The sequence below is a fragment of the Brachyhypopomus gauderio genome, chromosome 14 (genome assembly GCF_052324685.1).
Source record: "Brachyhypopomus gauderio isolate BG-103 chromosome 14, BGAUD_0.2, whole genome shotgun sequence".
Classification (NCBI taxonomy): Eukaryota; Metazoa; Chordata; class Actinopteri; order Gymnotiformes; family Hypopomidae; genus Brachyhypopomus; species Brachyhypopomus gauderio.
This window is the reverse complement of record NC_135224.1, coordinates 6,571,848-6,594,320: the sequence shown is the minus strand read 5'-3', so window position 1 is coordinate 6,594,320 and position 22,473 is coordinate 6,571,848. Positions and strand designations below refer to the sequence as shown.

The following is a 22,473-nucleotide window of genomic DNA, read 5'->3' as shown; positions in this document are numbered from 1 at the left end:
TTTTTTGTGTGTAGAATTGTCACATACAGTCAACAATCAACCAAATAATCTTAAACCACTCCCGACACACACACACACACACACACACACACACACACACACACAACAAGTCCCCATTTTATGTCCGCCTCTATTGAAGCCCACAGGTTCTTTCCACCCATAGTTTGTACTGACTGCTCTCTGCTCAGAACAGAGACATTACTGCTGTCTCAATGCTACCATCTCTGCATCGCTGTGTGGTTCAGTTTCCTGTTCACCCGTTGCAAGGGTAAATAAGGGCTCCCCTCAACCGCACAAGCCTCTCTCCCTCCGCACTGCCTTCATACAGCTCAACAGCCTCACAGGAAAGAGTCAAATGGTGCAAAAGAAAAAAGTGTGGAAACATTTTAAATTTCAAATGTCATTTATTATAATTTGGTTTTCCATATTCCATATTAGTTCTTGCAGTGTTAACAGATTCATATAATCTTATAGCCTGCCTGGATGCAAGAAATTCTATTAATATGATTTTATCAATTAGAATAACATGACTAGTGTTTTATAATGTCATCAAGATTTAAAGAATGATAAGTGCGCTAGCGTTATTAGCACTTGATTAGAGACATCGGTGTGTGGTTGGACAACAACAACAACAACGCTGTGCTGTGTAACTTAGTTACTGACGATGTAAAGATGCTGTGTCCTTTATCTGCACGACCACAAACACTAGAAAACTTGACTGGAAATAATGCAACTATTAGTAGTTACAGCATTTTCTACTGCTGGAAAAAAACTGCTCGTGTTTCAATATAGGCTAGTATTTGTAGTATAGGTATTAGTAGTACAGGTTACAGAGACGTGTTACAGTATAGGCTAGTATTAGTAGTATAGGTATTAGTAGTACAGGTTACAGAGACGTGTTACAGTATAGGCTAGCGGTAACAAGGTCAGTAGAAAACGAAAGTATTTACTGTCGTAGCCTAACCGGTTTTCGTGTTTGCAGCGGAATACACGCAATAAACAATCGCTGTTGAGCTCGAGACCATTTGAGGTAAATTTGGCAAGGCGACACCCCAAAGAGCAAAATTAATATGTCGAACTACAAGCACGTCGTGTTTTTTGAAGCAAACAACCTCACAGATGGAGAAATGAAAAAGATCCGAAAGTACTTCCAGATCACACGACAGTCCGGAGGAGGAGAGTGTGGAGAAGTGGAGAAACTGGGAGAGAACGCTTATAAAATTGCCTTCTTGGAACAAACAGGTGTGTGAAAACTAAGTTATCAAAAAATTATGTACTTTTTATGATCCCTTAGTAATCAATAGTTTCGATATTTAGTTGTTATTGTGATGTTCTATGCTGACATTACTTAGATGAATCTGTCAGACTGGTCTAAACTGTGACTGAATTTCTATAAATATATATATTGCAATTAAAGCCCAGGAAAGCGTTTTACACAAAACTGATCATGTCGTCTCTCTGCCTGGACGAGGAAACCTCCACATCTTGCTGAGTTGTAATGACATCAGAGAGGATAAAAAAGAACTCCCACATTCCTCAGCTGTTCAAAAGGTAAGAGACACAATATTCATCAGGAATGTGGCAGGATGGGTGGAGGCTTCATTTAATCTATTACCCAGTGAGTTTACTGCAACCTAGGCTGGAGCAATATATACAAAACATCTCCCTAAAAATGCATGGAAATCGCATCTCTGGGACTCTAAGCAAACTTTTGATAAGGGCCCTCCACCCTGAACAACCTAACAGCTGCACCTGAGTTGTTCTCCATCCCTTTTTGGCTTAAGAATAAACAAATAGATGTTTGTATGTTTCTCTTCATCTACTTAAGATAAATTTGACGTGAGGGGGAGGCAAGGGGGCCGTCCTTAATTTGCAGGCCCTTGTGCGGAGTGAGCGTGTAAATGATAAAAAGATGAAAGACAGAATAGATTTTTCATTAATTTACTATATCTTTCAGATGGCCTCTGGTGATAATCAAGTGGAAAAGGTTTTAAGACTTGACCCCTACCTACTGCGCTATCTAAAAGACTGTCCGAGCGCTGGGTCAGGCTTGGAGAAACATCTGTCCTTGCTGTCCTGCACCTTCAAACTAGACCCTGATTCTGGGAAGGTAGTGGTAATGAAGGACACGACATCTGACAAAGGTGACGATCTTGATAAGCAGAAGTGGGAAGCAAAGGTGGAAAAGGTATTTTTGGAATTGCAGGAGAACTATTGTGTCCATTTTGTGACGGAGCTTGAAATAATAAGGCTCCTGCAGCCGCAAACGTTTCTATCCATCAAACATGTTTCAGTATATAAGGAAGAAGGATTTGTTGTGATTGTCGGAGAGAGTAAAGAGGTGGAGAGGTTCATGAATGTTTTAGACACCTTGAATATGCAGCAGCAAGCGTGTAAAGAGTGTCCCATGTCTGAGATCAAATATGCCCTTGTGAAAGAGCAGTTTGAGCAGGAGACAAAGTTGAGATTTCCAAGGATTTCAATTGTGCAGGAAAGACCTGGTTCTGTGATCCTGAAGGGTCTTCAAGAGCAGGTTCAGGCTGCAGAGGCAAAGCTTTGGGAGCTGGCCAATCAGATTCAAGAGAGAAGGATCAACCTGCATTGCGCCCTTACATCCTTCCTGGCATCGAGCGATACTGCACAGAGGTTGCAAACACATGTCCAGCTGAATCTGCACAGTCCGGTTTTCCTGGAGGCCACAGGTTCTGACCTGGTCCTGCGGAGCCTGTCCACAGGTGCCCTGCAGCAGGCTGCAGCAGTAGTGGAGAGGGACCTGTGTGTGGAGACGCTTCTATTGGAGCCAACCGAAGCCAAGTCTCCAGGAGTAGAGACACTGAAGGAAACTTTGAACCAAGCCGTACAGCGAGCTAATCAAGGAGGTCCTCAACTGGATGTCAGATACAAGTCAGGGACAAATTATGACCCCAGAACAGAAGTGCTACTGGTGGGTTACAGGACGGAGGTTTCAAAGCTAAAGGAGATCATTCAGGAATACAAGCAGAACCATGTGGATTTCAGCGACTCCTTGCAACTACCTTTACCAGAAATGGTGGACACATTCTCTGAAATTCTGAGACTTGTTGGTGTGAAAGCAACAAACGTGAAGCTGCAGGCTACATGCTCACCTGACCCGTGCATCCACCTGTCAGGGCCACGCTGTCAAGTAAAGGACCTGAAGGAAAACCTGCATTCTGTCATTAGTTGTCTTATATGGAAAAGAATGACAGTAAACGGACCAGGCGCTCTGCAGTTCTTTCAAGAGGAAGGCGCTAACACCCTAGCACTGTTGCAAAATTCATTTCAGGTTGTAATACTGTTCAAAAGTAATGTCCAACATCCTGCCCCAGTAGGCAGAAACAGAGCAGGGTCTAGTGTCGCTGACCTGCCCACTACTGGGTCCAGCCCTGAAGACATGCCTACAGGATCTTCATTGGCCCTTGAAATTGTTTTTGGAGGAGTAGAAGACCAGCAGGTAAAGCGAAAAACTCATTTTCATATTAACTACTCATTAACCACATTTATTTTTCATCTCAATGCCAACATTAGAATATGTGAAATAATCTTTTCAGGAAATCAGTTTAGTTCTATTATGGCTCCACTGACTATAAACGTCCTTTTTATCTAAAAAGCTGCCTAATGCATTTAAATGCCACATTTGGATGTAAAAATTGTAATTAGTTCAGAAGTCATTACCACATGTTAAACAATTGCTGCATCTGACACCTTTTGTTAAAGGACAATAAAGACACCATCAAGCAAGTTGTAGGACCATAATAAGCATGCAGCCATGAAGTTCACCATGTTCTCTGATAGTTCATAGAAGCTATGGAAGTAGCTGTGCTCATTTTCACCATTCCAAACACCATGGGGTTTATCTAGTCTCCTTTGTGACATTCCGTACTCCCAGACAAACATAACAGTGCAAATTCGTGTTGGAACAGGTTGATGTGTTGGTCGCCCCCATGTTGAACACATCCCTGACCTCAACCAGCGTGGGGAAGTGCATGTTGACTAAAGCAGGCCAGCAACTGAAGAGCAGCTTTGATGCTGCAAGAGGAAAGTGCAAGATTACTCCAGGAGACGTGGTGCAGCTGGACGGCGCGCCTCTGGGCTGCAGAAAGGTGTTTTTCATCGAGTGTGTGCCTTGGAACGGAGCCGGAAACACCAGTGATAAGGTGAGAGGATCTTCCTGAGGAATATTGTGGTCTTATGGATTAACCACAAATGAACACAGCTGAGAATAATGGATGAAAATAAGACTGTAATTGTAGTCTGAACATGAACTGAACAGGGGAATTCTGCAGGTTGGCGCGCATCAGTGGTGCATTGTAAGGTTTTCAGCTGCGGTGTTCTGCCTGGTTTCTTACTGGTCTTTCACAGGCGCTGCGTTGCGGACTGGAGCGTGTACTGGCACTCTGTGAGCAGCAGGGTTGGGGCTCGGTTGCCATGCCAGTAATCGGACCGGGATCGCCTCTGTCAGTGCCTGTGCACGTTGCCACTGATATCCTAACGAAGATCATTGGCATGTTTGGCCGAGCAGGATCCACTGGTTCTCTCAGTACAATACGCATTGCCATATTGCCACAGACTCCAGATTCAGAAAGGGTAATGTCCAGTTATACACATGTGCACTGAGCATGAGCACATTACACGTATTTGTTACAATATTTGTTTTAAGAACTGTGGTCATTTAGTCCTTTACTCCAACACAACTAACAACAGACAGGAGTATGATGTCAGGGTGCAAGTACACCAACACAACAAACTAATGAATTAACGCCACTATGCACTAACGTCTCTCGAAAGAAAATGAAATGAAAGTAGTTCATCCCTATCTATGTGATCGAAAAATAAGGTAGAAAAAGCAAAAGAAAATGACAGTCCCCCATAGAACTCCAAACAAAGACAAAAATATATATTGACAATACACAAGTCAGTAAACATTACCTGTAAAACAAACCTCAAAGCACAACTAAACAAGCAACAATCTCACCATGTCCAATTTTCACTATGGACTTTTTGTTAGATCTTCCATGAAGTCAGCACAGGGCTGAGTGCACAATTGGTGGACCCCACAGGACAAGGTAACTGTAGATGTGCAGAAATAATCCACTGTGATAGTAGCCACAATGTCCACACCAGTGAATGTGTGGCTAAATTTACCAGACCCTATTCAAACATTTACCTCGGGACTAATTTCATTGGCTGCCACAGCTGTCTTTCAGTCTCTAAGCTCTGAAACTGATGAAGTCACCATCACACTGGGAAGATGTCGGCTCTGTTTGGTGCTTGGTGACATCAGCAATGAATCAACCGACGTCATTGTAAACACTACAGACTTCATTGACTTGCAGACAGGTGCAGTCTTATACAAAACAGCAATTTTATACATTTCATTTTACAATACTAAAATATGTATAGTCATGTGCCATGTTGAATATTTGTGTTTTACTAGATAAATGAGAATTATATTTCTGCATTATGAAATGCATTTTTTGTTTTTAGATGTGTGCACTGATATCCTAACTGTTGCTGGGCAACAAGTCAAAACAGACCTAACAGGAGGTGAGAAAGGACCGAAACACTCAAGCTGTAGTTTCTAAAGCATTTATGGTTCAGCCTGCTTGTATTAAACTTAGTAAGAGCTTCAGAGAGGCTCATAGAGGCTTTTAAACACCAACAAAGTTTGATCATATTTTTTGTTAGCGTTCTTTGTTGTGCGGTACTCCTCTCTTGCCCACAATGCCACCGTATTTCACCGTCTCTCACCTTAACACTATGTCTGGAGCAGTGTTCAACACGTTTGATCTCTTCCCCCATCCTCTCTTGATCTAGCTCGAGTTAGCAGAGGAGAGATCTTCACCACCCAGCCAGGAGCTTTCCCCTGTAAGGTCATCATGCACGTGTGCGGTGACAAGAATGCAGGGATCATCAAACAGCTCGCTAAAGACATAGTGTCTAGATGTGAGCGTGACGGCCATCAGTCTGTGGCCATTCCTGCCATCTGTGCCGGTCAGTACTGGTTCTAACTGGTTGAAACACGTGTAGGGTCACAGGTGCAGAAGGGGAATAATCCTGTGTGTCATGCAGGTAAAGGAGGCCTAGATCCCCGCGTGGTGGCGGAGTCCATACTGCAGGGAGTGAGGGATGCTACAGTAGGCTCCAACTTTTATCACCTCAAAACGATTCGCATTGTTCTGCTGAAGATTCATGTTTTCCTGGAATTCAAGGCAATGGCACAGAAAATCTTTGGCACACAGACGCCAGACGGTAAAAATGTGGCTGTTACCTGAATATTTAAATCAAAGCATTTTGTTAATCCAACAAAATTTATATTCTGTTTAAACATACAATGATCAGGTTGAATATATTATTCCTGACAGTGTTTGCATATACAGAATGCAATTCATGAACTCGTAGGTGAGACTAACCATTTCTGTCTTTCTTCTCCCCTGTACAACTCACACCTTTCATCATAGCCAGTAGAGGGCGCCAAACTCCACTTTTTTCCCTAGCACTTAGTTCTCTTGTTCAGTCCCTGCCAGTCCAACAGACCATGGCTGAATTTCTTATTGTGGGCTTAACTGAAAACGATATGTCAGATGCCTGTGTAAGTCTCCATCAGGCTTACGAGGGCCAGTGCTCCTCTCATTCATTCTCCACTGATGAGCTCAAACATCTCACAGCAGCTGATGTGGACCATATAACCAACTGTGCACCTTCCTTGGGTATTGAGACAAGACAGTGTAACCCAGACACTTTGGAAGTCAGTGGATTGACGAAAGGGGTGAATGAGATGATCCGACTGATCCAAGGAGCTCTTGTTAGGCAGGTATGAAATGGGAGGAACCAACATGTGTAATAAACAGTAATGTTTTGGCCAGTTGTGAAAAAATACATTTATTAATTTATTATTTATATATTTAAATTTTTATATTCTAAATGTTAGGTCAGGCGATCATAACATTGATCTGTGGTTGTTTTAAATGTACTCACTGTAGGTGAAGGAGAAAGAGAAGGACAGTGTTTTTTCGAGTGTCAACTGGTGCATTCTGGGATCACGGGGTGACTGGGAGAGGCTGCCCAGAGAGGCCCATCATCAGCTGGAGAGCCAGAGCGTTGGGGGAGGGGTGATGGATGCACGGGGGCAGAGGTGGACAGTCAGTCTGACCAAGATGGAGGCCACCATGGTCCAGTCCAGACAAGTGACCAAGTTAAAACGACTGGTGAACCTTTCAGGTGCAAGATGCTCAGTTCAGTTAATCAGAATAAGACACTAAATATAAAGGAACTACTCGTGTCTTGATTAAATGAAACAATAATGGTGTCTTTTCTGTGTGTCAGATTTTTCTTTTCCCCTGTACTGGGACAGTATGGGGTCAGGGGAGACAGTGAAGTTGATCCCTCTGCACTCCAGCTCTGCTGAATACAGAAGAGTGAAACAGGGCTTCAAGAACACGGTCTCTAAAGCAGTGCTAAAGGTGTGCTGTCGTGAGTGTGGATTAATTACTGATACATCACGAACTCATGACAAGCCCAGTATGTAGAATCAAACATAGAAGAAAGTGGGCAATTCATTAATATGAAAAAAATAACATTTTTGTTTCCTCAGATCGAGCGCGTTCAAAATGTACGTCTCCGCCAGGCTTATGAAGTTCGTAAGCTGCAGTTGCAGGATAAGAACGGGCCACTAGGGGGAGCAGGAGAGCGGATCCTCTACCATGGAACCACAGATGCTGCCTGCTCATCTATACAGAACACAAACTTTAACCGCAGTTTCGCTGGGCAAAATGGTAGAGACTTATGTGTTTGTTGATTGGTTAATAGCTTGATTTTGGTTGAAGTTGTTTGAATTTGCACATACATTTCAATATAGAAATAAATTTGAGAGATATGACTACAAAAATTATATGTTGATTTGTCATGTGAATGGACTTCTTTAATTCAGTTAGTAGCATTTAATAATTAATTAATAATTAATTAATAATTAATTTTCATCCCTCTATTCACACTTTGCAGCAACACTATATGGTGTTGGAACGTACTTCGCTGTGGACGCGAGCTACTCTGCCAATCCCACCTACTCCGTTCCCACCGCAGACGGGACGCAGCTCATGTTTGTTGCCCTGGTCCTCACGGGTTGCTACACACTGGGGCATAAGGGCATGAAGAATCCACCCCCACGCTCACCACAGGACCCCAGTAACTGCTTCGACAGTGTGGTAGACAACATGCAGAACCCTTCCATGTTTGTGGTGTTCCATGACAGCCAGGCCTACCCAGACTACCTCATCACATTCAGGTGAAGGTCCTGCTGTCTAGCCTCACTGGAGTCACAGGTTCACACTGAGGACAGGACATTTGACACCTGTCACGCTTCCCTCCCACACAGGACAAGTTCCTCGAAGAGACTGTTGCCATGTCATTAGTCAGTTTCTGATAATAAACCATATATTTCCTCTCATCTCATTAACTATATAGTAAGAGTATATACTGTATACTAGAGAAAAACTAGGGGTTTATATGCTTTCTTACCTCAGGTTAACAGCCGTACAGTAATAGCCAAGTTGAAAGGGTTAATCAAGAGCTTTGTAAATTCCTATGGTTGTATAGTTGAAATCAGCAGAATGAATGGATGAACACACCATACATGGGCAGAGACGGCACAGAAATTTGTAGTGCATTCTGGATTAGGCTGAGGGATGTTCTGGATCCCTCTCTCCTATTGGACTTTCATAGACTGCATCCGGACGTTCCGGCTCATTGTCCCAGTTTTCATGCTTGTGGCCTTCACCCGTCTCAGACACCTTTGAGAGGGGGTAACGCCACAGACACAGAATCCACTGGAGTACTGGGTCATCCAGAAGGTGAACAGAGATGTTCAAAAGTTGCAAAATACAAGTTAAGTCACGAGTCTTCTAAGATAGAGTCTAAATAAAGTCACGAGTCTTTAGGCTAGAGTCTAAGTCAAGTCGTGAGACTTTTGGCTAGAGTACAATCTAGTCTCAAATCAATACCAGGATAATCCGGGTGAGTTTTCAGAGGCCTTATGAAGTTTGATGTGGTTGTTCCAGTGTCTTTAATTTGTTTCCCACATTCTTTACACATTGCCATCCTTTGGTTATGTTCAAGGATTTTAAACTCCCTATAACAGGGGTCGGCAACCCAAAATGTTGAAAGAGCCATATTGGACCAAAAAAACAAAAAACAAATATGTCTGGAGCCGCAAAAAATTAAAAGCCTTATATAAGCCTTATAATGAAGGCAACACATGCTGTATGTATCTATATTAGCCTACCATCAAAATGACTAAGCTACAAATACGTAATGAGCATTCATGATTAAATGTTTATTCTCCCTGCAGTGTGTTCTGTAGAGAACAACGCACCACGTGACTGCTCTGTTGTAGGATGCCGCCTCAAGTTTAACTTCATTACAATATTAATGAATTATGTTTCATTGAATTGATGAAATTAAAGAAATTTAATAAATCAGGGTTGCCAACTTTTAAAGATCACTTGGAGTGAGATTTGAACCTGGAGGGGGTGGCGAACGTAAATTGTTACCGGGCGGGGTGTATAATGGACATAAATTAAGTATTATATCGCGATCGGTTGATATCCAGTGGTTGGCGCCAGAGCGAACTAGTAACTCATTGAATCATATATGTGGATCAGAGGTAAATAAACTAGATTTTTTTTCGGCGTGAGAAATCGGATGTGTGGCGTGTGAGCGTGTGAAGACAGTCAAATGCGTGTGTCTCACGCTCAATACGTGAGAGTTGGCAACCCTTATAAATAAATTTGATTTTTGATGTCATTTTTATTTTTACGATTCGACAAAACAACAAAATGGAACGTGCATAACATGCCCCTTATTTGGGCACTAAACAACCCGTTTAATGTGACTTCTGTTTTCGGACATCACTGGTCAGCTTCTCAACATCGGGCATGTAAGATGTAACTTTAATCTTGACGCAGGACTGCAAACTCTCGTCTGTGAGGCGGGTGCGATATTTTGATTTGATGTAGTTCATGTTTGAAAATATCTGTTCGCACAGGCATGTTGATCCAAAGATGGATAATACTCCAAATGCATGTCTTCATGTTCCAATAATTGTCAGGAAGAGCATTCATGTGTCATAGACAAGTTTCTTGGGTGTTGGGAGGCTTTCAATTTCGCTCCATTTGTGGCTTTGGCCAAGTTGAGCTTTCTGGCGAGTGACGTCTTCAAGCTCGCCGCCGGTTTGTTTCCAACAGCCACCTGCCTCATCCTGCCCTGCTAATAGAAACGTGTGTCGCAGGCTACGACGCAAATCTTCGTTGACATAAATGTTGAAATTTAGTTTCATTTATTCTACACATTCTTACAGCATTGGAAAACGTTAGGAATGTTGGTGTCATGTTTGTATCCTACAAAAACTATATTAAAACAAAAAATATATTTCTCTCCCCCATCTTTTTACATTTTCAAACATTTTTGAAAAAGCTCCAGGGAGCCGCTAGGGCAGCGCCAAAGAGCCGCATGCGGCTCTAGAGCCGCGGGTTGTAATCCAGTACCTGGCCTATAGTCCTGTTCGCAATTTGGTGTTGGGGGAATTTCTCACTTGAACTGAGTTAGTGGGTCCCTAGACATGAAAAATCACTGAGGTGCTCGTCCACCATAGTGCCACGAATTCCGCAATGGTCAAATTAAATATGGCCGCCATCGGCTATGATAAAAATTCAACTTTTTTGTTTCTGAATGTATATAGACATTTAATACCTCCATTTAGACTAATTATGGGATGGGGAATTCATTTCTGATATTGTTTTGACCATATTGGGTGATTTTGACATTAAAAGGTCATGGTCAATGTCACTTTCCTATTCTGAAGACCTTACCCACAACTTGTCCATTATAAAGAATAAAAACCAGATGCAAGTCTAAGTCTAATAAATCTGACATTTAATATTTTTTTCAATAATACAAATATATACAAGTCATGAAGAGAAAAAACATTTTAAACATCCCCTTTGAACTATTGATATAAAATAAAACAGCTGGGTGCAAATAAAACTATGTAGCAAAAAAGTGATACAAATTACATTAAATTAACTAAAAGTGCACCATGTAGTGTGATTTCTGTATGTGTGCATGCATATTAGTGGGATGGGTTTTTACAAAATGATTTTTCCATTTTTCCATGGCAGAATACGGTGCATGAAACTCCAGCAGAACAACAGCTACATCGGCGATTGTCACATTTGCCTGCACACTTGCATACTGTGAGCAGACTTGGTGGTAAGAGCTTTGGACATTTTGATGGCAGGAGTGTGCCAAAGTGCTCCTTCCATCCATGTTCCGTTGGCTCTTGTCTTACTTTGGTGTCCTTGGCTGCTGCAAGCAAGTTGCATGCCGTATAAACCAGAAAAGCCCCTCGTTGGATGTGGCCTCTGATCACACTACTTGTGGGAGGGAGAACATCAATTCCAGCACTTCCACTGGTGTAGATTTCTACCCTGAAGTCATCAAATGTCTTAGCTGTTGTAGTTGATCGGACCCCAGCCCAGACACGCACCAAGTACTCCTCAGCCAAAGCTGCATCTTGCTCTGTCAAGGTATCTGCTTCTCCAAAGTTGGCCAAGTACTGGACTGGATCAGAAGCCATAGCAGCATGTTTAGTCCCCACCTTGCTCATACAGTCATCTCCAGTCAGGATATGAGCTTTAATCACTGTCTTTGACAGTGATGCTCCAAGACGAGAGACTGCTTGATGGAGTGGAAGCATTTGAAGCCTCTCACCAGTGCCATACTCAAATCAAATCAAATCAAAGTTTATTTGTATAGCGCTTTTAACAACTCAAGTTGTCGCAAAGCAGCTTTACAGGGTTTACAAGGTTAACAATACTATGGGTCCAGAACCCTAATGAGCAAGCCAAAGGCGACAGTGGCGAGGAAAAACTCCCTATGATGGTGGGAAATAGGAAGAAACCTCGGGAGAACCAAGACTCAAAAGGGAACCCATCCTCCATTGGGCGGCCCGTTAACACACAAATACAGAAGTCACACACAATTCACACAATCAGACTAGGTAAAAGGTAGAATTGAAAGTTCTGGGTTTTGATATTGTCACTGTAAATGTCTGTTGATGAATGCCAGGCTTTCATTCCGTGTCGGAGCAGTGATGCTGGTATTGTAGGCTCCGACTGCAGTGTTACTCCCCAGGTGAACCCCGGTATCAGCACATCCACCGGCAGCCAGACCATCCCCCAGGTGCCTGCAGGTACCAGTATCCAATCGTCTTGGGTAGAGCCATGCAAGAAGATAGATAATACAGACTGAGTGGACATAAATTTAAACCACCATTGATTTAAATGTACGTAGCTCACGTGCCAGTGATCAGCATGTGGCTCCGGCAGACTAATCTATAGCAGCATAACTAAAGGGAGGGGTTCAGAGGTGACTACAGGCATGAGGGCTCACTGAGACATTGCTTTCCAGTCAAGTCATAGTCACAAATAGAGTGATGCCAAGACACAGCTGGATGACAGCATCAACATCTCAGATCAACAGAAATCTCAATGTCTGGGGGCCCCCAAGCCCCTACACCTTACAAGGGGAATTTTAGCTGAAGGCTTGACTAAACAGGTGAGTCTTAAGTCTAGATTTAAAGATTGGAACTGTGTCAGAATCTCGGATTGGAGCTGGAAGGCTATTCCATAATTGAGGGGCTTTAAAAGAGAAAGCTCTGCCTCCGGCTGTAGTTTTACTAATTTTTGGAACTAGGAGAAATCCAGCATTTTGGGAGCGCAAAGGGCGAGATGGGTTGTAGTAATCAATGAGTTCACTCAGATATTGTGGGGCAAGACCATTTAACGCCTTATAGGTTAACAGGAGAACTTTAAATTCAATGCGATATTTAATCGGCAGCCAGTGTAGTGCGGCGAGAGTGGGAGTAATATGATCGAATTTCCTAGCCTTGGTTAGGACTCTAGCTGCGGCATTTTGTACAAGTTGTAGCTTCTTTGTGGACTGTTTAGAGCATCCAATTAGAAGACTATACTGCTGCCAGATCTCCTTCATCCCAAGTTTTTGGAAGTATGGGCTGTAGCGGAGAAGCAGTGCAAAGGTGTCTGTGTCATTGGAGACTATGATAACTCTCTCACACTGCTTCACACGTATAGCTCACTCAACATGCACCAGCAACCTGGCATCAGCTTCTTCAATCCAGTTCAAGAGGTCTGGGATCTCTTCCCCACCAGTTGCCTTTGCTGGTAGCACCTCATCATCAATGACAACAGAACTCACAATTACAGTAGCATTGCCACTGGCTCGATTGCACACCATATCCCTAGCTAATAGTTGGAGATTCCGCTTGTTCTCCTCAGATGCCCAGAACTTGTCAAGTTGCTGAGGGATGGGGGTGTGTTTGTTCATGCCAATGATGTCAATGCCTGTTGTTGAGTATGTACGCCGCATGCGCTCCCCTTCCTTTAGGGACATCTCGATGTAGGAATCTAGAACAAGATGGATGAACTCTGGCTCTTTGCAGAGAGATGATGTTGAGCTGATGATGGCATTGATGACCGCACCTAAAGTACGAAATTGTGCTAGAGGCATCTGACGCATCTTCGACATGAAGTCTACAACAACATGAGTGGAATAAGTTGATCCAGAAATCCACTGGGTGAGATCAAGTTTAGGCTCAATCTCACTGACAAGTTTTGACTTGTTGACATGAACTGGAAGGTCACCATCAAACAGGGGAGATGCTGAAAGCACATCATGAGAAAGTATCTCCCGGATACTCTTACCCCGCTCTTTAGCAATGTCCATGCTTCTATGTGCCTCAGCCATGTCTTTGGATGAAACTGACTTATGTTCCTTCATACTGATTGTTGGGGTTTTCTGTGTTTGTTCATTGAACTGAGGTAGTTTTCTCTTTGATACAGTAGTGCTAATTTTCTTGGTCTTCTCAACTAACCTCTCCTGTCTATAGGAGCAGTAGACATGCTTCCCATTTTGGAGACAGTTGAGCAAGCGAGAAGCGACAACTCGGTCAGCAGCCTGCTTGGTGAGCAGATTGTGCAGTGGAACAGGCACATTGACTGTCAATGAGTAGGGATTTTGCCGCTCTAGCACAAAGTCCAGCAGCTTTGAAACATTTTGGTTGAATATAAGGCGGCGAGTGGTGCTCAGTGCATGCTGAAGATGGCATTCTGTCTGTTTCAAAGTGTTGTTGGTGAGAAAGTTGAGGACATCAGTGATCATCCCAATCTCGTGGAACAAGAGTTCAAACTCTGATACAGCATTTGCATTGTGTGTGGCTCCTACTACGTAGTGACCTCCAGGACCCTTTGACATTCGCTGAATGGTCTGCTCAACCTTCATGTCACCTCCCACAGCACAGAACCAGCCAGGGCGATCCTGCACAACCCACTGGCCTATCGAGAAGCGCCGGTAGAGCTCAGGATCTGTGAACTAGCACCTTGATTTGTTCAAGACACCATGAGCCATGACGAAGGTAGTTTATGCAGTCACATTCTGCAAAGATTGGCATAGAATCCTCTATAGTAGCCACGTGTAAGTTCCAGTTTACATGTCCACTTTACATGTGCATGTATTTTACGATACTTCAGAATAGGAAAAGAACCTTGACCATGACCATTCAAGGTTAAAATCATCCAGTATGGTCATAACAATATCAGAAATGAATTCCCCATACCATAATTAGTCTAAATGGAGGTATTATATGTCTATATACATTCAGAAACAAAAAAGTTGGATTTTTATCATAGCTGATGGCGGCCATATTTAATTTGACCATTGCGGAATTCGTGGCACTATGGCGGACGAGCACCTCAGTGATTTTTCATGTCTAGGGACCCACTAACTCAGTTCAAGTGAGAAATTCCCCCAACACCAAATTGCGAACAGGTCTACAGGACAGGTACAGGATTATAGTTCGCTCTGGCGCCAACCACTGGCGATCGATCGCTATAGGCGCAGCATAGAGGAAACATATAAGACATAAATCCCCCCCCCCACCCCCTCACTCCACTTTTGGGGGAAAAAGATCCCCCCCATCACAATGCTGGCTATGGGCCTGCACACCCACATCTTGTTTACAAGATGGCTCGTAACAACAATTTCAGCTTTCAACCATTCATTCTTTATTTGATCAGTCACAATTAGATTCTCACTATTTTTGGTTACAGTGTTCCCCAATATCATTGGTGCCCTAGACTGGACCTATATCAGGTTCAATACATATATGCATTGAGAGAACTTGGATTAAGGTTTGACAGGACATGCCAAGCCTGTGATTTCAATAAAATGCACTAAATTGATCATCTTGGGTGACTCCAAAAGTCTATATATGCTTCCAGACACTGCAAGTCAGATATTTATTTGATTGTGTTCCGTGTGCATTTGTACTGCAGTATGTACCATAAAAAATTCTCAAATTTTTAAGTATGTCTCTTAATCTAGCTCGAGTTATCAGAGGAGAGATCTTCATCACCCAGCCAGGAGCTTTCCCCTGTAAGGTCATCATGCACGTGTGCGGTGACAAGAACGCAGGGATCATCAGACAGCTCGCTAAAGACATAGATGTGTGTTTACATGTGAGCGTGACGGCCATCTGTGCCGGTCAGTACTGGTTCAAACTGGTTGAAACACGTGTAGGGTCACAGGTGCAGCAAAAAGTGCGGCTGTTATCACAATATTTAAATCAAAGCGTTTTGTTAATGCAACAAAATTTATATTCTGTTTAAACATACAATGATCAGGTTGAATATATTATTCCTGACAGTGTTTGCACATACAGAATGCAATTCATGAACTCTCAGGTGAGACTAACTATTTCTGTCGTTCTTCTCTCCTGCACGACTCACGCCTCTCATCACAGCCAGTAGAGGGCGCCAAACTCCACCTTTGTCCCTAGCACTTAGCTCTCTTGTTCAGTCCCTGCCAGTCCAACAGACCATGGCTGAATTTCTTATTGTGGGCTTAACTGCAAACGATATCTCAGATGCCTGTGTAAGTCTCCATCAGGCTTACGAGGGCCAGTGCTCCTCTCATTCATTCTCCACTGATGAGCTCAAACATCTCACAGCAGCTGATGTGGACCATATAATCAACTGTGCACCTTCCTTGGGTTTTGAGACAAGACAGTGTAACCCAGACACAAAAAGGGTGAATGAGATGATCCGACTGATCCAAGGAGCTTTTGTTAGGCAGGTATGAAATGGTAGGAACCAACTGGTGTAATTAAGAGTAGTGTTTTGGCCAGTTGTGAAAAAAAATACATTTATTACTTTATTATTTATATATTTTAATTTTTTTATTCAAAATGTTAGGTCAGGCGAGTATAACATTAATCATTACATTTAAAACATTAGTTAGTCAGAGCGTGGGGGGGGGGGGGGGGGGGTAACGGATGAACGCACGGGGGCAGAGGTGGACAATAAGTCTGACCAAGATGGAGGCCACCATGGTCCAGTCCAGACAAGTGACCAAGTTAAAGCAACTGGTGAACCTTTCAGGTGCAAGACACTCAGTTCAGTAAATCAGAATAAGACACTAAATATAAAGGAACTGCTGATGTCTTGAAACTACTCATATCTACTCATGAAACAATAATGGTGTCTTTTTGTGTGTCAGATTTTTCTTTTCCCTTGTACTGGGACAGTATGGGGTCAGGGGAGACAGTGAAGTTGATCCCTCTGCACTCCAGCTCTGCTGAATACAGAAGAGTGAAAAGGGGCTTCAAGAAAACGGTCTCTAAAGCAGTGCTAAAGGTGTGCTGTCGTGAGTGTGGACTAATGACTGATACATCACGAATTCATGAGGGGCCCAGTATGTAGAATCAAACATAAAAGAAAGTGGGCAATACATTAATATGAAAAAAATGTGTTTCCTCAGATCTAGCGCGTTCAAAATTAAGCTTATGAAGTTCGTAAGCTGCAGTTGCAGGATAAGAACGGGCCACTAGGGGGAGCAGGAGAGCGGATCCTGTACCATGGAACCACAGATGTTGCCTGCTCATCTATACAGAACACAAACTTTAACCGCAGTTTCGGTGGGCAAAATAGTAGAGGCTTATGTGTTTGTTGATTAGTTAATAGCGTGATTTTGGTTGAAGTTGCACATACATTTCAATACAGAGATAAATTTGAGAGAGACAAATATATATATATATATATATATATATATATAGTTGTGATCAAATTTATTCAACCCCCACTGAAATAAAGTGTTTTGGCCAGTTTGACATTGATTTTGATCATTTCAGTCATCTTATTTACAATTATATCAAAGAGGCACTTATAAATTAGACAAACATAACATAATATTTATGATGGAATAACCACAAATGTCTTTACTGTGCTCACATCATTATCAGTTTTATTCAACCCCCTAGTGACATTATTTTTTAGTACTTAGTACAACATCCTTTTCCAGTTATGACAGCTTTCAAGCGTGAAGCATAGCTTGACACAAGTGTCTTGCAGCGACCTATGGGTATCTTAGCCCATTCTTCATGGGCAAAAGCCTCCAGTTCAGTCACATTCTTAGGCTTGCGCACTGCAACTGCCTTCTTTAGGTCCCACCAGAGGTTCTCAATTGGATTTAAGTCTGGTGATTGCGATGGCCACTCTAGAATGTTCCAGCCTTTCATGTTCAACCATGCTCTAGTGGACTTGGATGTGTGCTTCGGATCATTGTCCTGTTGGAAGGTCCAACGTCTCCCAAGCCGCAGGTTTGTGACTGACTCCATCACATTTTCCTCCAAGATCTCCTGGTACTGAAGGGAATTCATGGTACCCTGCACACGTTGAAGCTTTCCTGTACCATTAGAAGCAAAACAGCCCCAAAGCATAATTGACCCCCCGCCATGCTTCACAGTAGGCAAGGTGTTCTTTTGTTCATAAGCCTGGTTCTTCCTTCTCCAAACATAGCGCTGGTCCATTGTCCCAAACGGTTCTAATTTAGTTTCATCTGACCACAGTACACTGTTCCAAAACCTTTGTGGCTTGTCCACATGACTTTTGGCATACTGCAGTCGACTTTTCTTGTTCTTTGGAGTCAGCAAGGGGGTGCGTCTGGGCGTTCTGGCATGGAGGTCTTCGTTATGCAGTGCGCGCCTTATTGTCTGAGCTGAAACTTCAGTGCCCGCATCTGACAGGTCTTTTTTCAGTTCCTTAGCAGTCACGCAGGGATTTTTCTCCACATTACGCTTCAGGTAGCGCACAGCAGTCGCGGTCAGGATCTTCTTTCTGCCACGACCAGGTAACGTTTCCACTGTGCCCTTTAACTTGAACTTGCGAATGATACTTCCGATAGTGTCTCTTGGAATATTTAACAACTTCGCAATCTTTTTATATCCATTGCCATTCTTGTGAAGAGCAATAACCTCTTCTCTTGTCTTCTGGGACCATTCTCTTGCCTTCACCATGCTTGGAAACACACCAGTAGATGTCTAGAAGGAGCTGAGTATCACAGTCCTTTTAAATCTGCCTAATTGGTGCTTATCATGCTTGATTGCTGCTCGTTGACATCCACAGATATTTTCAATACCTGATGGAAAACACTGGAATGAACCTCTGTTCTTAGGAGTGGTAGTCGTAAAGGGGTTGAATAATTGTGTCAATGAAGAAATCACAAAAAGGCCATTTAATACTTTATGACAAAAAAAAATTGATGCTATCTTAGTTGCATTTAGTTCTTTAACAAGTCCTTGTAAGATTTCATTATGAACACAATTACAAATGTGCACTGAATTTCATAAAACCCTTCGCAGCATTGGGGGTTGAATAAATTTGATCACAACTGTATATATATATATATATATATATATATATATATATATATATATATATATATATATATATATATATATATATATATATATATATATATATATATATATATATATATATATATATATATATATATATATATATATATATATATATATATATATATATATATATGTTGATTTGTCATGGGAACACACTTCTGTAATTCAGTAAGTAGCAATTGATAATTAATTAATAATTCATTAATAAGTAACTTTCATCCCTCTATTCACACTTTGCAGCAACACTATATGGTGTTGGAACGTACTTCGCTGTGGACGCGAGCTACTCTGCCAATCCCACCTACTCCGTTCCCACCGCAGACGGGACGCATCACATTCAGGTGAATGTCCTGCTGTCTAGCCTCACTGGAGTCACAGGTTCAGTCACACTGAGGACAGGACATTTGACACCTGTCACGCTTCCCTCCCACACAGGACAAGTTCCAGAGACTGTTGCCATGTCATTAGTCATCGCCATCATCATCATTATTAGTATTATTATTATTATTATTATTATTATTAATAGTAGTAGTAGTAGTAGTAATTAATGCATTATAATGCATAATCATAGTATTATGATTATGAGTACTAATATTTCTTCCGGCTTTCACAAGATGCGGTCGCACTTTCTCTTGCTCCTGCACTCCCTTCCCTTGTTATCGCTTAGCTTCTCTGTCTGGTCTCAGTACCCTGACACTGCTCTTCGAATTTCAACAAAGAAAATGGATTTGATCAGGTGGTCTCGCAACACAATTGACACAATTTTTTCCACAAGGAGTCATGGTGCGGGAGAACCCACATGTCTAGACAGAACGTTCTTATCTGGATATGTGTTTGACTCATGGGGGACATGGCGTAGTTTGTGTCTTGCGCCTCTCTCCCTGGACGATGTTGAGGACGTGTTCTTATTTGGAACTTTGATCGCTGGGTTTCTGCTGATTGGACTAGGCGTTGCCCTGGTGCATCGGGAAATTAAGAGTGGGGTCAGTTATTGAACGGCCACGAAAATTTCCCAACATGATTAATGCGATGGGTAGAGGTGTTGGAACGCAGACGGTGACTGTTAGTAAAAGCTTGGAGTCTATCGTGGATGGTATCAATGCTCTACGTGTAAAATTGGATCAGTTGGGAGACCGCGGACTTAAGAGGGGTTCCGTGTGCTCATAAGGACGGACTCCTTGCTAAATTCCTCGTTCCTGCTTATCTGCATTGGTGCCCAAACTAAATTCTCTGAGAAGGTTGTTGTCTTGGTTTCCTTCCCCCACACAGAGACTGTCAGAGATGGTTCTCGCCTTCCACTGTGAACTTTGACACAAAAACTGAAAAAAACCCCTCCATATCTGAATGAATCAGACCTCTCTCTGCTTGACTGTTTGTGTGTCAATGCTTGTATGTGCTATGGGGATTTTTTGCATGCACACAGACTGTTGTCCTGTTGAGAGAATAATCTGTGGTCATATTTTTTTGTCTCCTAGTTTTTATCTCTCTATGTTTCCCCCCCCCCCCACCCTGCAGAGCTGCGGCACATCTTAGACGTAGCGACTGCTCTGGTCTCCTGGTGCTTTAACAATGGGCCCCAGGGAATGACATTTCGTACCTTGTACTTGTACAATGTATGACAGTAATATTTTCTGATTCTGAATATTAATATTATTAATATGTTAATAGTAATAACTAGTACAATAATAAGGCTATCATTTTCTCTCATTAATCATTGCAAGTGTATATTGACAATTCCAGTATTGCCCCAAAACAGGCTGTAATAAAATTATTTAGAGAGGTTTCTATTCTTATTCTCTTATGTCTGATTTACTTGGATCACTCTTTTATTTGTCAAATGATGAACGGAAATACAGATGATAATTTTTTGTATTTTATTTTTTCGGGAAGGGTGACGAATTTAAAGTTTTAATGGTCATTTTCATCCTGATCATGAGATGTCTGGCACTCAACATCTTCATGCATCTTGTTACTTTTGTAGTCTAATGCACCTTTTTGCTGCAAAGATTAATAACAAGTCTCTGGGCAAGGGCAGTCAGGTCTGCGCTAATGAAGCTGTAAGCCTGGAACCCCCAGTGTGTACTCAGATGCTCATAATGGCTGGTGGTGGTGATGTGGATGAGGGAGAGGTGAACTTCCAACTTTCTTGAGATACCCGTCGCTGCAGAAGCAAAAGTCCAGGGGGTGGAGCTGGATCTTAGATCCAACTCCTCCCACCATCGTGTTTTCATTGGTCTGAAGTAATAGCACTACGCAGAGTTGTATCAGATCAGCCATTCCAAATCACTGTTGTCGTCCTAAATTGCTATTCTTATTTACTCACATGCCATTCATTTGTGAACAATCACAAATGTGAAGTAGGTTAATAATAAACCAACTTTCATCTCGCTAATGCTAGTAACTAGTTTCTTTTGGTGATTATACTAAATCTGACTATTTCTGTTTGCACGAACAACCACTGTTAAGTTTATCTAGTCTAGGTGTCTAAGTAAGTGATGGTAAAAACTGATGTTAGAAGACGAGCGGTTGTCACGCTACGGTTCCCGAACCCTTTCTTTGGGGCGTGTGTTAACGTTGTCTGCGTCTATTCGTCTGCGTCAGTGTATCTCCGTGGGTGCGGGTGCGTCTTGTCATTGTCCTTCTCACCTGTGGCTCGTCTCGTCATCACGTGGGGTTGATGTGGTCTGTCTATTTAATGTGCGTTCGCGCAGTGTCTTGTGCTCGTCGTTGTCTATGTCTACATGTTGCTGTGTGTGTTTTGCTGTTCAACGGATGCTATTGCGCAATATCAGTGAGTGGAGTAAAGCGTGACGTCTGTCGCGAACACGGATTCTGTGTCTCGTCCGTCTGTCGCCGCCCAGCGTCACAGAACGCTGATCCAGCTCCACCCCCTGGACTTTTGATTCTGCAGCGACGGGTACTTGGCTTTCTTTGGGGTTCGGGGGACGGAAACGGGACTAAGGATGGCAAGCAGCAGGCCTCTGAAGGACTCCCAGGAGAGAGCTTATGGACTTTTATCTCATGGATCCTCCCCGAACCATGAGGACGGTCGTCTGTGTCACCCATGTGCAGGGGGGTTGTCAGGGCTGCAGGAGGAAGTGACAAATCAGGGCCAAACGAATATCTCTGACACGCCGCCCACAGCACCTCAACCCATTATACTTGAAATGTGAGCCCATCAGGTTCCCAAACGTAGGACGAAGAAGTGAACCTATCACTGGAGTGTCAAGAGGCTACATCAGGACAGAAGGAGGACATCGCCCAAGCTTCCACAGTATAGTCAGAGGCCATTGGACAACCTCCAATGATGTTTTCCTCATGTTTTCATGAGAACTAGTCAAGCAAGAAGGATCAATGATGCTGGCCAGTTCTGTCATCACTCATGAAGCAGAAAGGGACTCGTGGGAATAAGCAAAGATAATTATTTCAGTCCTGGGATGGCTCATTTCAGCCCGTGATAACTGCCAGAATGCTTAGGGTGATTTAAGGCTTTAGTTTTAGTTTCCCCGAAACAGCCTCTGCAGTTTTGAACTCTTACTCACACAACCATTTGCACCTCAGGACAACAAAGAGGGTGTGAGAAGATGGTGTACGGAAAATGTCCAGTTTTACTGTACTTCAAGGGA

General features: G+C 42.7%; 1 protein-coding gene across 5 annotated transcripts; it reads left to right on the top strand.

Annotated features, from left to right (window-relative positions):
- Positions 1 to 624: 624 nt before the first annotated feature.
- Positions 625 to 21,080, top strand: LOC143475314 (protein mono-ADP-ribosyltransferase PARP14-like). 5 transcript variants are annotated; one of them, XM_076973132.1, is made up of 15 exons: positions 644 to 1,242; positions 1,418 to 1,551; positions 1,958 to 3,472; positions 3,942 to 4,175; positions 4,381 to 4,605; positions 5,027 to 5,084; positions 5,215 to 5,358; positions 5,506 to 5,565; positions 5,836 to 6,012; positions 6,091 to 6,270; positions 6,480 to 6,832; positions 7,002 to 7,239; positions 7,345 to 7,481; positions 7,613 to 7,793; positions 8,020 to 9,170. In XM_076973132.1, the coding sequence occupies exons 1-15, from the start codon at positions 1,071 to 1,073 to the stop codon at positions 8,304 to 8,306; spliced, it is 4,095 nt and encodes a 1,364-aa protein (XP_076829247.1). In that variant the 5' UTR covers positions 644 to 1,070; the 3' UTR covers positions 8,307 to 9,170. The 5 variants fall into 5 exon arrangements, 2 of the variants coding, with proteins under 2 accessions (XP_076829248.1, XP_076829247.1); XR_013120994.1 differs by lacking the exons at positions 6,480 to 6,832; positions 7,002 to 7,239; positions 7,345 to 7,481; positions 7,613 to 7,793; positions 8,020 to 9,170 and adding exons at positions 15,863 to 16,224; positions 16,648 to 16,794; positions 16,909 to 17,065; positions 19,088 to 21,080 and having other exon boundaries at positions 625 to 1,242; XR_013120993.1 differs by lacking the exons at positions 6,480 to 6,832; positions 7,002 to 7,239; positions 7,345 to 7,481; positions 7,613 to 7,793; positions 8,020 to 9,170 and adding exons at positions 15,863 to 16,224; positions 16,648 to 16,784; positions 16,909 to 17,065; positions 19,088 to 21,079 and having other exon boundaries at positions 626 to 1,242.
- The last annotated feature ends 1,393 nt before the right edge of the window (positions 21,081 to 22,473 follow it).